At 39.1% G+C, this 18,859-nt stretch overlaps 2 protein-coding genes across 7 annotated transcripts in view; one reads left to right on the top strand and one right to left on the bottom strand.

Moving 5' to 3' along the window:
* PIGF (phosphatidylinositol glycan anchor biosynthesis class F) overlaps nucleotides 1-18,859 on the top strand; it is a 77,327-nt gene that overhangs the window by 37,516 nt on the left and 20,952 nt on the right. The window contains exons 4-5 of one of the 6 annotated variants that reach the window (XM_054727844.1): nucleotides 15,508-15,597; nucleotides 18,569-18,817. In XM_054727844.1, coding sequence (XP_054583819.1) covers nucleotides 18,590-18,817 — 228 coding nt within the window. In that variant the 5' untranslated portion in view covers nucleotides 15,508-15,597; nucleotides 18,569-18,589. The other 5 variants (XM_008162170.3, XM_054727846.1, XM_028139982.2 and 2 more) reach the window with 5 other exon arrangements.
* On the bottom strand, nucleotides 9,022-16,613 carry CRIPT (CXXC repeat containing interactor of PDZ3 domain). The gene is made up of 5 exons (XM_008162168.3): nucleotides 16,482-16,613; nucleotides 12,784-12,849; nucleotides 12,076-12,130; nucleotides 10,246-10,349; nucleotides 9,022-9,939 (listed from the first exon to the last, which is right to left on the bottom strand). The coding sequence occupies exons 1-5, from the start codon at nucleotides 16,495-16,497 to the stop codon at nucleotides 9,875-9,877; spliced, it is 306 nt and encodes a 101-aa protein (XP_008160390.1). The 5' UTR covers nucleotides 16,498-16,613; the 3' UTR covers nucleotides 9,022-9,874.

Genomic DNA, 18,859 nt, shown 5'->3' with positions numbered 1-18,859 from the left:
TTGCAAGGTATTACGAGACGTGAAAAGCAAGCTGTGATTCAGCTGGTATGGAGACTTTGCAAACAAAAAGGAGTGATCAGTTTTGCAGCAAACTATTATTTCTGCCAGAGCCCACAGGCTAGAATACTGACAGAAATATTTATGCAAGACATTGGCATCCTACATATTGGATTTTCCAACTAAGACCAATTTCAAATTAATTGGCCCATTAGGTCCTAACTGGTGGACTTCAAACCACTCAGAACTGTGTACCTCAAGGGATCTGCAACCCATGTGCATGTTCTGACTGTAGACTGGATGAAAAATGTGCTCATTCACATGACTTACTTCTGAAATATGCATAATTGTTGTGATGAATAAAAGAAATTAACTTACAATGTTACTGAATATATCTTAACTTTTTGTTATGTGTTTTCTTAATTAGCTGATACTAAAAGTAGAGTTAGCATGATGCTTGAGTTTAAGAAAAACATTTGTTTGATGTCCAAAGGCAGTGTTCACACTTGTCATCATTTGACTTCATCCTCATCTCAGAGATATGGACAACTTCCATCAGGAGAGAACCTTTTTCCTGGTTATTGGCCCCACTTTCATGGCATATATTGGATAGTCTATCACCATTTGGTTTCTAGAACCTTAAAACCAGTTAGGAAGACATGTACTAGTAATGGCTTATTCTGAGCACTGCTCCTCTATGGGAAATGTCACCCTAGAATATAAACTACAAGCAAGCAGTGGATATATCCCTTAGTCCACAAATTTACATAAACACAACCTGAATTTTAATTCAAGCTTCCCTTTCTTTGCATTGTCAGAAACTTGATTCCAGTGAACTTGATTTCAGCCTCCCCTTTCCCTAAGATTGTGTCTAGTTTCTGGGAGGAGTTAATGAGGTGCCAAGATATGCAGTAGGGAGAGGGGAGAGGAGTGAGTGAGGAACGGGTCCTCAGGGCACCCTTGCACAATGGTATTTATTGACCCGTCCTTCGCCCTGTTTGTCCAACTCCTTCAACAAATGGAGCACCCTTCATTTCTCCAGTGCCCTCTTGGGCACAAGGAGACATGCTTCTGTGTCTCACTGGGGCAGGGAAAGCTTTGCAAGCCTTTTAAGGCCGCCTCAGTGGTGACCTACCATGCACCCATTTCTTCTCTGAGGTCTTGTAATCTTCCTGGGCCTCTCCTGAGGATGCAGGAAACATGTCTTCTCTATTCCTAGGCCCCACCAAAACATCTTGGATTGAGCCACCTTCCCAGGGTGAGCCACAGGACCTAGCAACATCTCTGCCCTTGGTATTTTCCCACAAATTTATTTATTCCCCAGTAGGGAACTCTTTCTACTCTAATTATCTTTTCTTCCAAACCTTTTGTCTATGCTGTTAATTTTTTCCCTTCCTCCTCCCTCTCTCCCCCCTCTTCCTTCTTCTTTCTCCTAAGGGCAGCTTCTAAAACAAAAAGCCAGGAAGATATTCTATTCCTCTGTCTCTTGCTATCATATCCTTCCTCTGAGATAAGAAGCACAAAATAGGCTAGTGCCTGAATGAGGCGAAGGAAGGAGGAGGGGTAAACATGGGAAAGGAATCAGGTTGATATTATTCTGCCACATAAAGAAATTAATATAGATTTCACGACTACAAAAGAGGAAGTCAGTCCCAAATAGAATCAGACATTGGGCAAAAATTGAACTTTTATAGAATGATTAAAATAAGACCCCCAGGACTGGTACAGTTTTCCTACAGGCTCTCAACATTTCCTGCATTGTAGCCTCTGGAGCTAAGTGACTTTCATACATAACACTGAAATAGAGGTATCTTTTCTAAGGATTGGGTGAGCGATGAAGGCTCCATCCGTGTTATATGGAGGCTCTTCGGCAAGTCAGACTGGGGTGTTGGGAGAAGGAAGCTGAGATAAGAAGAGGAGGCAGCTGTACACTGCCAGGCACCACCTTGAGGCTCTCCTCTCATGCAGGTCCTCTCTGCAACTTCCCTGTCCCTGGGGCTGTTGGAAAGGCAAGTTGCCTCTACATCCAAAGTTCTTGCCTCCCTCCTCCTTCCCCCCCCTCCCCCCAGCCAAGATTATTATCAATCAGGAGCCCAATTAATTTGTTTTTGTGGCAGAATAATATCAACCTGGTTGATAATAAAGTCCCTTCATTCATTCACTTATTCTTTCATTCAAATAATTGAATTTCCATGTGGGGCTATATACTGAGGAACTGGTCTTGATGAACTTTTAGAGTCCGTTGAACAAAAAAAAAGGCCTGGGCCCTAGCCAGTTTGGCTCAGCGGATAGAGCACCAGCCCCGCAGACTGAAGGGTAGTGGGTTCACTTCCCGGTCAAGGGCACGCACTTCAGTTGCAGGCTGGTTCCCGGGCCCCAATTAGGGCCCGTGAGGGAGACAACCAATCAATGTGTGTCTCTCTCTCACATCCATGTTTCTCTTTCGGCCTCTCCCCCTCTCTTCTACTCTCTCTAAAAATAAATGGAAAAATATCTTCGGGTGAGGATTAACAACAACAAAAAGGCATGATCTCTGGATTTAAGGATCTTATAGTTCAAGTTGGAAGAGGAAGGAGCCTATGCAAAGACAGGTGAAGGAATAATCTCAATGATGGGGAAAATGCAGGTTGCCCTGGGACAGAGGCAAAACACCTCACTAAGCCTTGAGGTGTCCGAGAAGGCTTCCTGGGTAGGACAAGAAGGAACAGATGGCACTGAGATAAGAAACACCAGGATAACCAGGCAGGCTGGATACCTCTTAAGAGGGTGAGGGAGAGGGAGCAGGGAGCAGCTGATCTGGCTCTAAACCAACCTCAAATTTCTAGTAGCAATGATGCCTATACATCTCAAATTTGGTAATTATGAACACACACTTTTCCTCAAAGAGCTAACTGTTGCATGTCCAGGCAAGAAGTTTCTATTCCCATGTTTCTAAACTTGTGCTATTTGAATCGCGAGCCTAGGGGAGGAACACACAATGCAAAAGCCACACATCTCCTCCACTTGCTTCTTGGAGAGTGACATATAACTTAAAAGATTCTGTATTTTAGGCAAAGAAGAGTTTGTTGGCAAAACGACACAGGACACACCAGAGTGCTCAATTAGAGCTTTTGCAAGCAATGCATTTTTATCATTAAACTCCTGGCTAAGGCTCCAAATGCGCTGTCTTAGCTGAGTACACTCACCTGAATATGGTGTGAGCTCCTTGAAAATACAAGTTTGTTGCAAATGATCCACACACACAAAAAAAATTAACATTTATTTTATTTAAAAAATAGTGCAAGAAGGCAGGAGGGTCTTTGGCTCACTAAATCATGAAGTAGGATTATATTTCTTCTGTTGTGAAGAATGAAAATGAATGTCCTGTTTGGGGTACCTCAACCACATCGCCGAAAGGCCAACTCCATGTCATGGAAACAAATCAGAGGTGTATTTGGAGAAAGGTCCCAACATTCCATATCCCAGAAGATATTAATTACATTCTATTACTCTTGAGTGAACATAGCAAGAAGGTATAATCCTTGGGTAAATAACCAGAACAAGCTAAAGGCATTTGGGTTACACTGTAAATAATCATCTAGATCAAATTACTTAATAGTTTAGTTATCAATGTAGAATAATATGTGCTTTAGCCTGTGCCAGAAAGACAATCTTTACAGATATCTGCATGACTCCTTGCCCTAAATTGAGTCCGTTAAGTGACTAAGGAATTAAGAAACAATAAAAATAGCCAGGGAAAACATTGTATTACTGTGCAGCCACTAATCTTTCATATCAATCTAAGGTTTTTCCAAAAATGGTGACCCTTTCTAGAACTATTTAGAACATGCGTTAGCAAACCTTTTCTGAAAGGTACAGGTAGTAAATATTTCAGGCTTTGCAACTCTGCCATTATACACAAAAGCAACCATAGATGATCTGTTAATAATCTAACATTTCCACCTTGCCCAAGCCCATGGCTTTGTCTTCCATGTGTGTGGTGCCCTTTAAAATAAGGCTTCAGACCCTGGGGGATTCGCAGATATTCCTAAAGGCAAACATTAACTTCGGTGTTATTTCATCCTTTGAATTTGCACTTTCCCCGATTCTGGCTTCTGAGGATCATCATTACTTTCCTGACAGTTTAATTATATACATATTTAAAAACTACATACATATATAAATTTTGTATACTTACATGCATATGTATGTATATAAATATTTTCCAGAATTATTATTGTTGTATGGTTAAGTTTCTCTGGCTAGCTTGTTCACTGTTGTTGAAAACTTAAGTCCATCTATTTGATCTTTTTTTATTGTTGCCACTATTACAGGTGTCCCTATTTTCCCCCTTCTATTTAATCTTTTTTCTTAATGCATTTTTATTGATTTCAGAGAGGAAGGGGGAGAGAGGTAGAAACATCAATGAGCATCATTGATCGGCTACCTCCTGCATGCCCCCCACTGGGCCTCGAGCCCGCAACCCAGGCATGTGTCCTTGACCTGAATCGAACCCTGGACCCTTCAGGCTGCAGGCAAGACTCTATCCACTAAACCAAACCAGCTAGGGCTTATTTGATCTTTAAGTTGCTAAACTGTAAATCTTTTAGCAAGATGGAAAACCAAGAACACCAATGCCATCTGGTGGAGAAATATACTATTACCACATCTAAATGAGACCTACTTGGACTCACCTTCTTCTCATTCCCCCCAAATTGTCAACAAATCCTGTCAAATCATCTTTTCATCAGGTCTTCCTAATTCTCCTTTTATTTCCATTTTCCTAGTGCTACCTTAGTCTTGTTCCTAGATTTTTTTTTCTAGAATTGTTGCTTTTGAAGCAGCCTCTCCCTTTAGTCACTATTCTTCCATTATATTTTCCTTGTTCTTATTGTCACACCTTTCTTTTACAATTTTACATTAATTTGATGGGTTGCTTATAAGCAAAACTTTTAGAATCAATAACAGCAATCTGACGAGGGATAAGAACAAAGTAGAGGTTCAATAAAAGTTAGATGAATTGAAAAAAGTATTTAGTGCCATTTGTTCATTTGCCAAATTTATCAGGGAGGCAGCATATGTACAGAAGTCTCCACATTTTTTTCTGTAATAGCATACTGATGAATGACATTCGCATGTATAATTCTGTGGGCTTACCTAGATTTTTTCAAACTTAAAATTATATTTGATTACAAAATACAAGACCAATATGAAAAATTAGTAATTACATTGATGATGTTGGGAGCTACGGTTCTTACTGTGGAAGATACAAATGTGGAAGGGGGAAAGGGAAGGAAGAACCCTGTGGAGGTGGATTGGAATTGGAGATAGCAATAAAACTCGTAATTTTTTAATATATATGTTTTCTTGCTCTTTCTAGAGTCAATGACATCCCCGCAGGCCCAGATCTTAGGTTTTAAACACCATTTTCCAAAAGAAAAGGGAATTTTGGAGAAATGGCTGATTCTAGGGCTGAATGGGAAAAGAAAACAATAAGATAAACTTGGAACACTTGTGCTGGAAAATAAGGAATTTCTCAAAAAATGGTAAGAACATGCCAAAAAGATCCAGAAGCCAGCTTGAAAGGTCTCCTACTGGCCAAAGCTGGGACAATTTGACATCAAAACAAATGAGAGTAACAGACTGAATAAAATAGGAATCCATGAGTTCATGCTAACATAAGTGATAAAAAGAAAAAAACTTTCCCTTATAATAGAATGCCAACTAATAAGTGTACAAGGAATGATATTATAGGAAAACCACCATTTGGCAACAATCAGAGTAACAACTCAGCCAAGAAACATTACTGGGTGCTAAATAAGGGTGTGCAAGTTTGCTGAGAAATAGAATATTTACAGTCTCAAAGTATCTCCCCATAAAATGCTTAATTTAATAGAAAAGAAAAAGAAACTTTATAGTGGAGAAATGTAGCCGACGTCACCTAAAACAAGTGAGTGAAATTACACCTTGAAATGGGACAATTGACACCATGATGATGCACTGACAAGGACACATCATTTCTAGGACATTCCTGCCAAAAATGCAACCTAATCATTTAAGAAGCATAAAAAAAAACTGAGATTAAGGGACATTCTAAAATAACTGGCCTATATTTTAATGAGCTTGACATTTTTGGAAGACAGACTGAAGAATTTTCTAGGAGACTAGAGACATGACTGCTAAATGTAATGTATTATCTTGGATTGGATCCTGGCCCAGCTTTGTTTAAAAAAAAAAAAAAGGCCATTAGTGGAACAACTAGTGAAATATAGAAAATTGGTTATGTTAGAAAATATCCTTGTTCTTAGGAAATGCACAAGTATTTGAGGTAAAGAGGCATCATATCTGTAGCTAACATGCAAATAGCCAGGAGAAAAAAGCATTTATTCTACACTGATAAAGGGAAAATTCTCCCTTATAGTAGGATGACAACTAATTAATACACACAAAAAAATGAGGTAGTTAGAAAATTATAATTTTGTAAACATCACAGTAAAAATGTTTTTCAGATAAGAATCATCAAAGGGTGCTAATCTAGGTGGGACAGGTTTGATGAGAAATAGAATATCAACATGGTGTCAAAAATTTCTCCTCACAAATTAACCACTAATGGCAAAGGAAAAACAATAATTACAGTGACTAGCCACATCTGTCCTAAGTGATCAGAGTGAACATTACCAATAAGGCACAAAGGGATGTTCTGTGAGTCTGGATGTGACATCACTCATAGTATTTCAACCCACACTTCATAACTTGAATTTAAACATAAAGAAATATTGGGAAAGGCCAGAGTGAAGGATGTTCTATGCTTTAACTGTCCTATATTCTTCTAATACATTAATACTACAGAAGACAAAAAGAGGCTAAAGAGTCATGATAAAGTAACATATGATCCTGAATTAGAAACTGTAATAAACAAACTATTGAACAACAAATGAAACTGGAAGAGGGACTGTAAACAAGGGTACTGTTATCAATGCTAAGTTCCTGAATTTCATAACTGTACTTAGTATGCTTGTTCTTATGAAGTACAGACATAGTATTGAAGGGTAAAGTGTATGATGTCTGCAATATACTCTCAAATGGGCTAAGGAAAAAATACATAACAAGAGATAGAGAGAAAATGATAAAGCAAATATGAGAAACATTTTAAAAAGCCCAAGCGCAGAACAATGTATATATTTCTTCTATTTAAAATCCTTAACACAAAAACACATATGTATATGTAGATATATATTTCTAGGGTACTAAAATTATCAGTACTCCCCAGATAAAAAAAACTTGGAGCTAAAAATATTAGGTGGTTGGCATGAGGCTATAAAGAGTTAAGTCTCTCTTTTCTCAACCTTCAGTTCCACTCCATGGAGGGGGGGGGGGGGGCGGGCGGAAATAGTATCAATAGCTTTCAGATGTTTTCTATGTATATACCCAAACTTCTGCATAGATAGCATATAGAATTCTTATGTCATTTTGATGGCTCCATGTTCTTATGATGTACTGAAGAAGTGTTCTATTGATATTTAAGTTGTTTCTAATATATATTTGAATCTAGTCTGAGATTTTAAAAAGTACCTTACTTCATCACTTTAACATTTACTTTAAAACTATGTTTGCCTTTAATTCTATCATCTCATTTAATGTTATAGTTTCTGTTTATTATGCCTTTTAAAAAAAATATTTTATGTTCATGTTTTGTTTTGGGATTTTCCTTTTCATCTAATAGTCTATTCAATATATGGCAGTCATATTATTACTTCAACAATATGAAGACTTATAATACTTGTATTCTGATCTGAGGTTTAATACTAACGAAGGAGGCCACTCAAGGCATACACATGAAATGTGAGTTGTGGAAGTCCAGATCCCGGTTAATACCTGAGAAATGTACTTTTCCCTAAGTTGGTTGACCCAACTTTTGTTTGTTTGTTAATCCTCACCTGAGGATATATATTTTTCCATTGATTTTTAGAGAGAGTGGGAAGGGGAGAGACGGAAAGAGATGTGAAAAAGACACTTCAATTGGTTGTCTCCCACACAAGCCCCAACTGAGCCAGGACTGGGACCACGCCGGAATCAAGCCTGCAACTGAGATAGTGCCCCCTTGATTGGAATCGAACCCTTGACCCTTCAATCTGCTCTACCCACTGAGCCAAACCCAACTTTTAATGTATCTGGGCCACTCTCTAACTGAGTTCCTTTTGTTGATTTTAACTAAAAGTCCCAAATTGATTAAAGCATGAGGAGATACTTCCTGCCTTCACAGCTATTGTTATTTATATTTTACACTAGCGTTCCTGTTGCAGGAAAAATCCTGCAATAGCATTTCCTGCTGCACTCTACCCCGCCTCCGTTCCTCCCTTGTCACCTGCCCCGCCTTCTCCGCCAGCCCGCCTGCGTTTCCCTTTGCCCCCGCCCCGCCTCCGCTCTGCCCTTGTCGCCTGCCCCGCCTTCTCCGCCAGCCCGCCTGCGTTTCCCTTCGCCCCTGGCCCCGCCTCCGCTCCGCCCTTGTCGCCCGCCCTGCCTTCTCCTCCAGCCCGCCTGCGTTTCCCTTCGCCCCCGGCCCTGACTTCGCTCTTCCCTTCTCCTCCCCTCCCCCCCCCGCCCCGCTTGCTTGCTTCTTCGAAGCTTTACTCCCTTCGATGCTGTCTTGATATGCAAATTAGCCGCCATCTTTGTTGGGTAATTTGCATACTCATCCTGATTGGCTGGTGGGCGTGGCTTAGGTGTAGCGAAGGTGCGGTCAATTTGCATATTTGTCTATTATTAGATTAGATGATCCTTGTGGTTTTTCTAGATATTAATAACAACATATCCCAGAAACACTATTTTAAAAACTTAAACAGTTAAACTTTATTTTCCATAATAATTTTAATAATGCAATATCTATACTATGTATATCATGTTATCTATTCTACACATTTTATAGTGATAAGTATTTACACATACTATACTTTGCAATAGGGGATACTTTTTTGGTCTCCCCTACCAGGCTGCAGATTTCCAAAGCAGAAGTCCTAAACCTTTGAAAGTAGCATTAAAAAAAAATCTTTCTTTGAAGATATATATGTTGAGAATCAAAATGTTTGCTTTGTTTTATTTCTTTCTTTTGGGGGGGAAAGGTTAAAGAAGTTTCATTTTTGCTTCAAAAACCTTCCCAAAGAGTAGTGATTCATTTCTATCATACATTGTCATAATGAACACTGTTCTTCTGGCTTTCGTAATAGTGTAAATTCAAGGTTATGTGTGTAACATGTACTTTCTGAAATCCAGTGTATTCATTTGTATATATATGGAGTATCCCTTGTGTTCTTATTCTCATATGAAAGCACTATGGCTTCAAGAACAAATTTTTAAATATCATAAATAGAACTTGTGTTTGATTTGGGTTTTGGCTAATTTCTAAGGAACCATTCAGCAATTGTGGTCTCAGATAATTAAATACCTTGTGAAGCTGAAATTAATTAAGGGACTGCTGATTCTAAGAACTAGGCAACCAACAAGGGAATGAGGGGAAATTTACAAATCCTAATGCCAAGTTCTGAGGAAATATCAATAATCCCCTTTTCACTTTTGCAATATATGTAAGTATAAAGTAGAGGGAGCGGATAATAACAATTATATGAATATTGTTAAATAAAAAGTGTTACAGAACTGGGAAAATATTTTGTTGTTGTTAAATTTGCCTCTTATTCTAGTTCAATAAGATGCTTGTAAGGCAGATTAGTTCCATTGTTGCTATTCAGAACTTCTAGAGAGCAAAAGAATGAATCAACTTCCCTGGCTTAACCTTAATAGTCTTAAAACATGTTATTTTATAACTTGAACATCTGTGATATGCCTTGAAAATTTAAAGCAGAAAGCAAAATCATACAGAAAGACAGAATCTTCATCAATACATCTAGACAGACGTTTGCTTGTAGTTTTTGGTATCCAACACTTTTTTCCCACACATTGCACAGATGCCTAAACAAAAGAAAACAAGTGAACATGTCAAATCACAATACCAACTAATAATACCAACAAATATCTAATAACAATGGTTTGGTTTGGTTAATTTAAGTCAACCCTGAAGCTAAAACCATAATTTTATAACATCAGAAAACAGAAAAAGGAAATATATATTTTTAATGATGAACAAGTTCTATTTTGCCTTAGGAATAAGAAGGATTTGACTGTAATAGAATTTATAAATGCTACTCCTTTTTCTATATTATCCAAATCAATACCAAATAAAATAAGTTTGATATGAATAGAAAGTATTAAACTTACCCTTTTTGTACGCACAGCCCTGGCAGTAATTAGAACCCGGTTGGTGCACAGAACTTTTGCAAATTCTGCAAGTGGAGAACTTATTCTTTCCATATGGATCGAATCTAGAGAATTTTTTAAAGAAAGAAAAATGTATAATCCCATAGAAACACTCTTAAATAACCTCTTTTGAACAACAAATGGGATTAATCCATGCTCTCAATTCCCTCTGTCAAACTCTACCAGCTCTGGCTACTCTATAAAATGCCTGCACACTTCTATCCCTTCCATGCAAGCGGATGCTTACTTAATCCCAAGCCAGTTTATAGCCAATGTATTTGTTGATCTATTTGTCTGATTGATCTATTGATCGATTGATCAATCGATCGATTGGTCGATAGATAATATAAATATTATGGAGCCCTGACCCGTGTGGCCCAGTGGTTATAGTGTTGGCCTGTACACCGAAGGGTTGCAGGTTCGATTCCCGGTCAAGGGCACACACCTTGGTTGCGGGTTCCTTCCCCAGTTTTGAGGGGTGAGCTCTAGAAGGGAGCAATAAGCACAAACCTCTTCCACTGGGAGTGGGCTTGGCATATCTGATGTAGGGATTGCTACAACAGGAAGTCAGAGAGGTGGGAGGGTCCAGATCATGGAGGACCTTGTAAGAACATAGTAGGGGGCTTGGATTTTATTCAACATAAAAAGAAAAACAAAGGAGGTTTTCAGCAAAGAAGTTACATGCCTTTTAAAGGACAGTTCTGGTTACTCTAAGATTTTACAGGAAAACAGAGAGGAAGCAGAGAGATAGAAAGTAAGGTATCCAAGTAAGAAATAATGGTGGTTTGGGACATGGGAATAACAGTGAGATGCACAAAAGCAGGTGGATTCAGGTTATATGTTGCTAGCTGATGGGTATGGGGAGTGAGGAAAAAGAGGGAACCAGTGAGGAATTCTAGCTTTTAGGTTTGCACAACTGGATTGGACAATAGTGCAATGATGAAAAAACTATGATTAGAAAACTGAAAGAAAAAGAGGTTACCTGTTAGACATCCAATTGGATAAATCAAGTAGACAGTTGGATGTATGTTTGGAGCTCAGAGAAGTCAGAACTAGAGATACACATTTGGGAGTCATTAACAGATAGTTTGAACCTAAAGCTATTAGACTAAAGTCAATGAGGAGAAATTATAAATTTATAACAAGACAAAAAAAGTCCAGGGGCACTTTAGAAGAAACAGCCAGTGAGTTGGGAGGAAAGAAGAGTGTGGTGTCCCAGGGCCAAAAGAAAAAAGGGTTCCAAAAATAAAGTCTTGTAAAAGGAAGCAAGGAAATGGGGTGGCAGCTGGAAGAGTTCATGGGATTTTTAAGATTGGATATAATAAAGCATGGTGTCAAGAATTGTTTTTAAGGTGGGGGACATTTTTATCCCCATTCTCAGATGAAAAGTAAAGTTCTGAAAAGTTAAGCAACTGGCTTAACTTGTGTAAGGTCACAGAGCTAGACAGTGACAGAGTCTAGATTCAAATTGTGGTCTGACTCCAGAACTTGTGCTCTTTCTACATTTCTCTGTTACCAGGATTTGCAGGATAACTAAAAACTAGAAAACATAAAAGTCATGTTTTCAGATGAAGTTAAAAAATTACCATAGTACTAATATCTTCAGGTATTGATATAGTGAGGAAGAACAGAGTGAAACCAGCAGGTTGAAACAGAAAGCTTGGTTTTGCATGCTAGGAACTACCTGTTTTATCACAATAGAATGATGCACACCAAATTCACTTCAGCAAGCTTGATGTTAAAAAGTGGCAATTTTACATATTATTATTCTATAGATGCTTTTATACCTACCTTGCTTTTTTTGAGGTCAAAGCTTTATTTTCATTCAGTTTCCTTCCACCACTTTCTATGTCAAAACATACATGTATTTCAGTGAGTTATTTCTATAAATGTCACATATAATACATACATATAGCATTAAACAATTAAAACGTTCCCTTTTTGACCCCCTACCAGACTAGTTTATATCAAAATTCTCATTTACTAGCCAGGTTCTTAATAGAAAACAATTACTTATTAGGAAAACAATAAAAATTTAGATAAAACACAATCATTTTATTTCTCAGACTCAAAGCAGAACTTTAATTAGGAAGGTGATATTGGCTAGTCTTGTAATAAATTATCTTATACCAAAAAAAATGAGTAAGAAGGTGAAAACATTGAAATGATTTGTTTAAGAATACAAAAAATCAGGTATGAAGAGGGGGATTAGATACCAACTGTAATTAAGCTAAATCAAATCAATTACTATGATATACTTATCGCTTGAAAGTCATTTAATAATTTTACTGTCTCCTGCCAACCAAATTAGGAACCCCAACATGTAACTGAGAGAACTATATAAGATATTGAATTGTTGGGGAATCCATGTACAATTTAATGTTTAATAAATGAAATATTTTGTACACACAACATTTCATTTTACAAATAATCTAAAAGCTAAAACATTATTTACAGAAAGTATGGGATCCAACTTCTATGTTCTAAAAGGAAAAATACCTGTGGTATTCCTTGCACCATCTTTCCATGTATCTGGAGTGATAACAGTACCAAGTTTCTTTTCACCTGTTATAACAAGAGAGTAAAAGTAAAGGGAATTAGTATTTACTATCTAAGAAATATATTATATTGTCCAAAGTTCACAATGGTCTCAACAGACATATTATAGTAGGATCCTGTTAATGCTGGGGTCAGGGCTAGTGAACTGTGACTTATGCTATTAACTATGGGCAATGTATAACAGACTCATAGTAAAATCTGTAGTATAATCCTCCTATATAATAAAAGGCTAATATGCAAATCGACCTGACGGGAACCTGCTCAACGCAGGACCTGCCCCCGATGGTCAGTGTGCTCCCACAGGGGGAGTGTTGCTTAGCCAGAAGTTGGGCTCATGGTGAGTGCAGCGGAAGTGGTGGAAGCCTCTCCCGTCTCCGCTGAAGCGCTAAGGATGTCCGACTGCCAGCTTAGCCCAGACATTCTCTGAGGGCTCCCTGGACTGGGTCTTTAGTAGGCTTATAATAGGCTTCCTCTGCACACTTTAAACAAACTAGGTAAACTAATCTGTTCATTCCATATATATTTACTAAACATCTATAAGCCATTTATACCAAGTATAAACCATTATATAAAATACAGAGAAAAAAAACCCTGATGGGTTAAATAAAGATCTAAATTTCAAGGAGCTTTCTGATTTCTCTAACAGTAGTCCTTAACTTGGATTTTACCAGTGGACATGAACTAGATGAAATTATACACAAACCTTTTGTATATTCCCTGTATTTATAGATTCTGGTAAGAATCTATAGCTTTCATCAAATTTTCAAAGGGTTCAGAGAAACAACAATGAAAAAAAGTTAACCATTCAATTAAAATATGAGCTTAAAATAAGTATAACAATTGAGAGCTAAAACAATTTGAGAGTAACATACTAGGAGAAATTCCATGGAGAAAGAAACAACCTTGGCTAAGAAATCCAAGAAAGCTATGTGGGAAAGGTATTAGAGAGGGTATGTGGCAATGGGGATATATAAACAAAATAGATTATGTTAATTAGACATAAGAGGACTTGAAACCCTGTCACAGAAGAGTCAGATATGTCTAGCTTGGGGAAAAAGAGACTTGGGCATATGACAGTTATTTTTAAACATACAGACAGTTTGTGAGGTCAAAAATAAGGTACCTTCTAGATTGGTATTAGAATCACTGGGTGGCAACTATAGGGAGGAAAGACTCTTCTAAAAGCCAGTGAAGTCTACACAGACTGCTTTGAAAGTGGTGAGAATCTCCTGCCACCTTGCCTCAATACTGTGGGTATTCTTGAAAAAAGCGCCAAAGCCATTGGGTGGGATACTGACTTCCAGTTGTCAGATAAAATACAGGATTCCCAGTTAACTTTAAATTTCAGATACACAACCAATACTTATTTTTGGAAAGAATGTCCTGTAAGTAAGTGCTTTGGGACAAAGAACTCCTCACAGTAGTAAGGAGCAGCAAACAGAACTAAGTCATAAATATTGCATGGAATATACTTATACTCAAAATTAGTCATTGTTTGCCTGAAATTCAAATTTAATCAGGCATCAGTATTTTTATTTGCTTAAATCTGGCAAATGTTGAAGTGACTTTTTTTGTATTTGCTGAATATTTTAATAACAGTGAGAAAATTTAACAAGTTTTTATTTTTATTTTTAAATCCTTACTTTATTGTGACATTTGGTTCCATTTTTGTAAAAACAACTTAAGACTACTTTTATTTTCAAGACCTAGCCTTACTGTTGGTATACCAGTAAGACTTTATAACCCCTTTGGTAGAAGAGTTTCTAAATTTCTTAGGCTCAGATGCAATCCTAATAATATATTATCTGAAAACGATGGTTCATTTGAGACTTTGGATCAGAGGCTGCAAGGTCTGTGGAAGGCGTAACTACTGGAAACTGGCCACTCTTTCCATCAGGACAAGCTCTTAGTAATAATTTTTGCAATACTCAACCTTCTCCCTGAATAATTCACTGAATAGCTTAGAGAAAAACCTATAACCAAAGCTAGACAAATGAGACATGCTTCTCTAGAATATTTGAAATGAAAGATCTAGGGACCAGAACAGGTTGGTAGGTGGGCCCTGTTAATGGCAGTGCTCTAGGAAGTAGATTCATGAGGACCCTAGAATTGTCTCAATTTCTTTTTTTTAAATTACTTTATTGATTAAGGTATCACATATTTGTCATCAACCCCCCCCCCCCATTCCCTTCCCAAACCCCCCCAACAAATTGTCTCAATTTCTGATATGTCATTCCTTCTTGGTTTCTGTGAAATGCCCCAGTATTCAAATATCCTTTCTAGATAAAGAGCTATAATTAGATTCTGTTAATTGAAACCCAAAGAACCTTAACCAACAGAATACTGCAGAAAATGTATGGGCTAAGTAGGATATCTGGGATTGTGTGTAGAATATTGCTTAATGTCTGAAAGATCTTAAGAGTTTGGAAAAATCAACTGAAACGGCAACCGGGGAGACTCTCCCCACCCTCACCGACACCACATTTTCCTTGCCATGGCAAAAACAGTGAAAAGAAGCTTTGCTCTAGTGCCAAACTGTATCACTGTTTTTCCAAGGACCACCGAATTTTCTCTTCCAGTCAAGTGCCAGGTGCCAAGTACTTTTTATGGTTGTTGGTTATTGTCTAAATGGGAAACATCCTCACTGTTGAATTTTGCTTCCAGACCACAACTGATTCCTGTTAGACTCCAGTTCTTACTCCTCAAATCTAAATCCATCATGCCTCATCGCCCTGTCTACCTCTATCTGACAAGGTAATATAAAAAGTAAGATGTCTCATTTCTCAGAACTCACACATTGCATTCACCACAATTAAAATGGATATGTTTTCACTAAATTGTCTAAAGTAGCAGGTACAATGAATATTGTCAGAAATGTTTTTAATTTTTAAAGTGGTGTGGTCATTTACTACTAGTAATATCAAAACTATGTCCGGGATTATCTGAACTACTGATATTTGTACACATAATTTAAAGCACAGAAAATGATTCTACATTGCTCCCTTCTTTCTTACTTTTTAATTTTTATTGTTTGAAGTATTACATATGTCTCCTTTTCCCCCCGATTGACCCCTCCTTCCTCTCCCCCAGGACAAGCCCCCTCCGCCCCAGTGTCCGTGTTCATTGGTTATGCTAATATGCATGCATACAAATCCTTTGGTTGATCTCTTACCCACACCCTTCCCCTGACTTTTCTCTTACCCACCCACCCCTTCCCCTGCCTTCTCTCTGAGGTTGGACTGTCTGTTCAGTGTTTCTTAGTCTCTGGATCTATTTTTGTTCAGGAGTTTATGTTGTTCATTATATCCCACATATGAGTGAGATCTGAAGTAAATTCATTCTAACCTTGAGGGTCTGTGGGGTTAGGGAGCCAGTCAAGAAGCTGTATGGGATATTCTGGGTTGAGAGGAAACAACGCAAATAAACAAAGGTACAAAAACAGACTATCCGGAATGCAAAACATATAGGACAGAATGATCGTTGGGGTGGGGCAGGAACAGTCAAAGGACAGGGTAGGAGGACAGAGACTAGAACCAGAGATCTATGGCCGAACCAAAAGAAAAAGGGCAAAGTTCCCGGGGAACTCCAGTTAGGTTCTCCTACCTTCCTTCTCCCGCAGAAGGGACCCTTTAACTCACATTTTTCGCACACCATCCTTCCGCGATGGTTCCCTTAGTCGCAGAAGCAGGAGCAGCTTGAAAACAACAACACAAGCCAGGGAAGGATACCCCTTCCGGGTTACCACAACCACTTCCGGCCTCTCCGCCCTCCGCCCGCCTTTCCAACACCTGGGAAGCCAAGGGAGGAATAAACTTAAGAGGGAAGGCGGGACTGCTTCCTTTGCCCGCCCCTCCACTTCCGCGATTGGCTGTGCGGCCTAGGGTTTCCGCCCCACAGGCTTGCGCCTGCGCGAAGAGTCGCACCTGATGGTGGGAGGTGGTAGCTTCCCCTTCCCTTCGGCGGGCGGGAGCGTTAGGTAAGCCCAGCCCAGCAGTCCGGCACGCGGGCCTCCCGGGGGTGCAAGCAACCCTGCCAACTGCCCAAATGCCCGCGAGCCTCTGTGCCCCCGGCCCGCCCGTGTGACCCAGGGGCTGCTCTGACGCCCCTCTGACTTTCTGTGGCCGCCTCTCCGTCTCTCCTGGTCTCCACACCTGTGCTTTTTGATTATGCCCCTCAGCTCGGTCCCCGCGGCCCGCACTCCGGCCGGCTGAGGTTTGGTCTGAGTCCTAAGCGACCCAGTTCATGGTGGGGCCAGGCGATTCCCGCGAAGTCTCCGGGAGCCGCTCTCAGAACGGCCTTCCCTCACCCCACAATGTCTGCGGAACCGGGCCAGGTGTGACCGCGGACGCCAGGGCTGTTAGCCTCCCTAGGGGGCGCCTGATGGGTGTCCTACGCTCGCTCTCCAGGGCTGGTATCTCCAGAGGGGCTAACACTTGACCCACTCCCCTTTGTCTGGTCCCTCGTTCATTCATTCATTCTTTCGTGCATTCATTGACTCAGGAAGCATTTGAGTTGAGGTATTGCTCCATGTGTTACATCCAGATCTGCTCATGCCAGTTGGGGTTGTGAGAGTGACCCAGAAAAAAGTGTGCGAAGGGATGTCTGTTGAGACAGTGTATTGCTGATCTGCTTCCCGCCCCTGAGAGTTGGACCTCTGAGAAAGTTTTCCTTTTTCCCTCTTGCCATTCATATGCTTCTCGATCCGATCCCTGCTGTGTGTCTTTATTTGAAATGGCTTAGCACGTGGAAGCTTGGGATCTTACACGTGTCCTCTAACCTGTTTTAGCCTATTTCCTTATCAGTAAAATATTTACCTTTGAAAATTATAGTGTGAATTAATGGAGAGCTGTTGGGGTAAGTCATGGGCTTGCCCTTTTGTGCTTGCTAGTGGGCGCCCCCTCTTCTGTGTGTGTATAAAATATACTGGAGTAACCAGAGCTACATAGGGACTATTACTTTTAATAAGATCTTTACTTAACAATTGTGCTATGTATAAGCTCTCTGCTAGGTAATTTATAAAGATGTGTGTGTGTGTGTGTGTGTGTGTGTGTGTGTGTGTGTGTGATGTAGAAAGCTTAAATTATTTTCTTCCTTCCATTTGTGTTCTACTTTTTATTGGAATTTAACACCAGTAACAAACATTGTCATTTTGGTATTTCTGGAGCGCTAGGATCCCTTAGTTTAGCATAATGTTTTTTGAACTCTTGATTACACTAGTCACCATTTGAGTATTCAAGTGTGCACTTGGTATCACCTGGTATTTGTTAGAAGATGTGAACTACTATGATATTGGACAAGGATCCACAATGGTAAAAAATGCCAACAATTTAGCCAAAGTGTATTCATGGAGTTTCTAGAATGCATAGGTTATATTTCCAACCGTGGTAGATCATTACTCCATGCAATTTGTTGTCACCTCTGATTTTGGCAAAAAAACAAAAACAAAGGAAAAGGAATCACTTACGTAATTGGTCCTAGCACACGACCCTTTTGCAGAAACCAGTCACACATATTTAAGAAATTAGAAAATTTGTCCTTCTTAGGCTCTGAGAGCTGTTTACTATATTAGTCTTCATGAGCATACACGCATATGCATCTTCCTATATTCTGAAACTAATACTTAGAAAATTGACTTTGGCTCATAATTATTCTTAGGTGTTGTAACATTTAGAACAATGGGAAAAGTCATTATTGCATATGCTCTTCTTAATTTGTTTTTTATTAGACAGCCACTCAAGGAAACACCATGAAAAATACTGATATCAAGAGACTACTGTATACCCATCTTTTATGCATATTCTCAATTATCCTAAGCATCTTCATTCCATCAATCTTCTTGGAGAACTTCTCAATATTGGAAACTCACTTGACGTGGTTGTGCATCTGTTCTGTTTTTGTAACTGCCGTCAATCTAGTATTATATTTAGTGGTGAAACCAAATGCATCCACTAAAAGAAGTTCATTATCATACAAGGTAAGGCTCATTTCTTGATAACTGATTTTTAGACAGAGGTAG

Source organism: Eptesicus fuscus, chromosome 16 (genome assembly GCF_027574615.1).
Source record: "Eptesicus fuscus isolate TK198812 chromosome 16, DD_ASM_mEF_20220401, whole genome shotgun sequence".
NCBI classification, from domain to species: domain Eukaryota; kingdom Metazoa; phylum Chordata; class Mammalia; order Chiroptera; family Vespertilionidae; genus Eptesicus; species Eptesicus fuscus.
This window is presented reverse-complemented; position numbering and strand designations above follow the sequence as displayed.

Bases quoted from the DNA above. Each gene is read 5' to 3' on its own strand.
- CRIPT (XM_008162168.3), bottom strand. The intron at 12,131-12,783 runs GTATTTTTCCTT...GTTTTGACATAG, and splicing joins TGGTGCAAGGAATACCACAG to AAAGTGGTGGAAGGAAACTG. The intron at 10,350-12,075 runs GTAGGTATAAAA...AAAATTCTCTAG, and splicing joins TTGACCTCAAAAAAAGCAAG to ATTCGATCCATATGGAAAGA.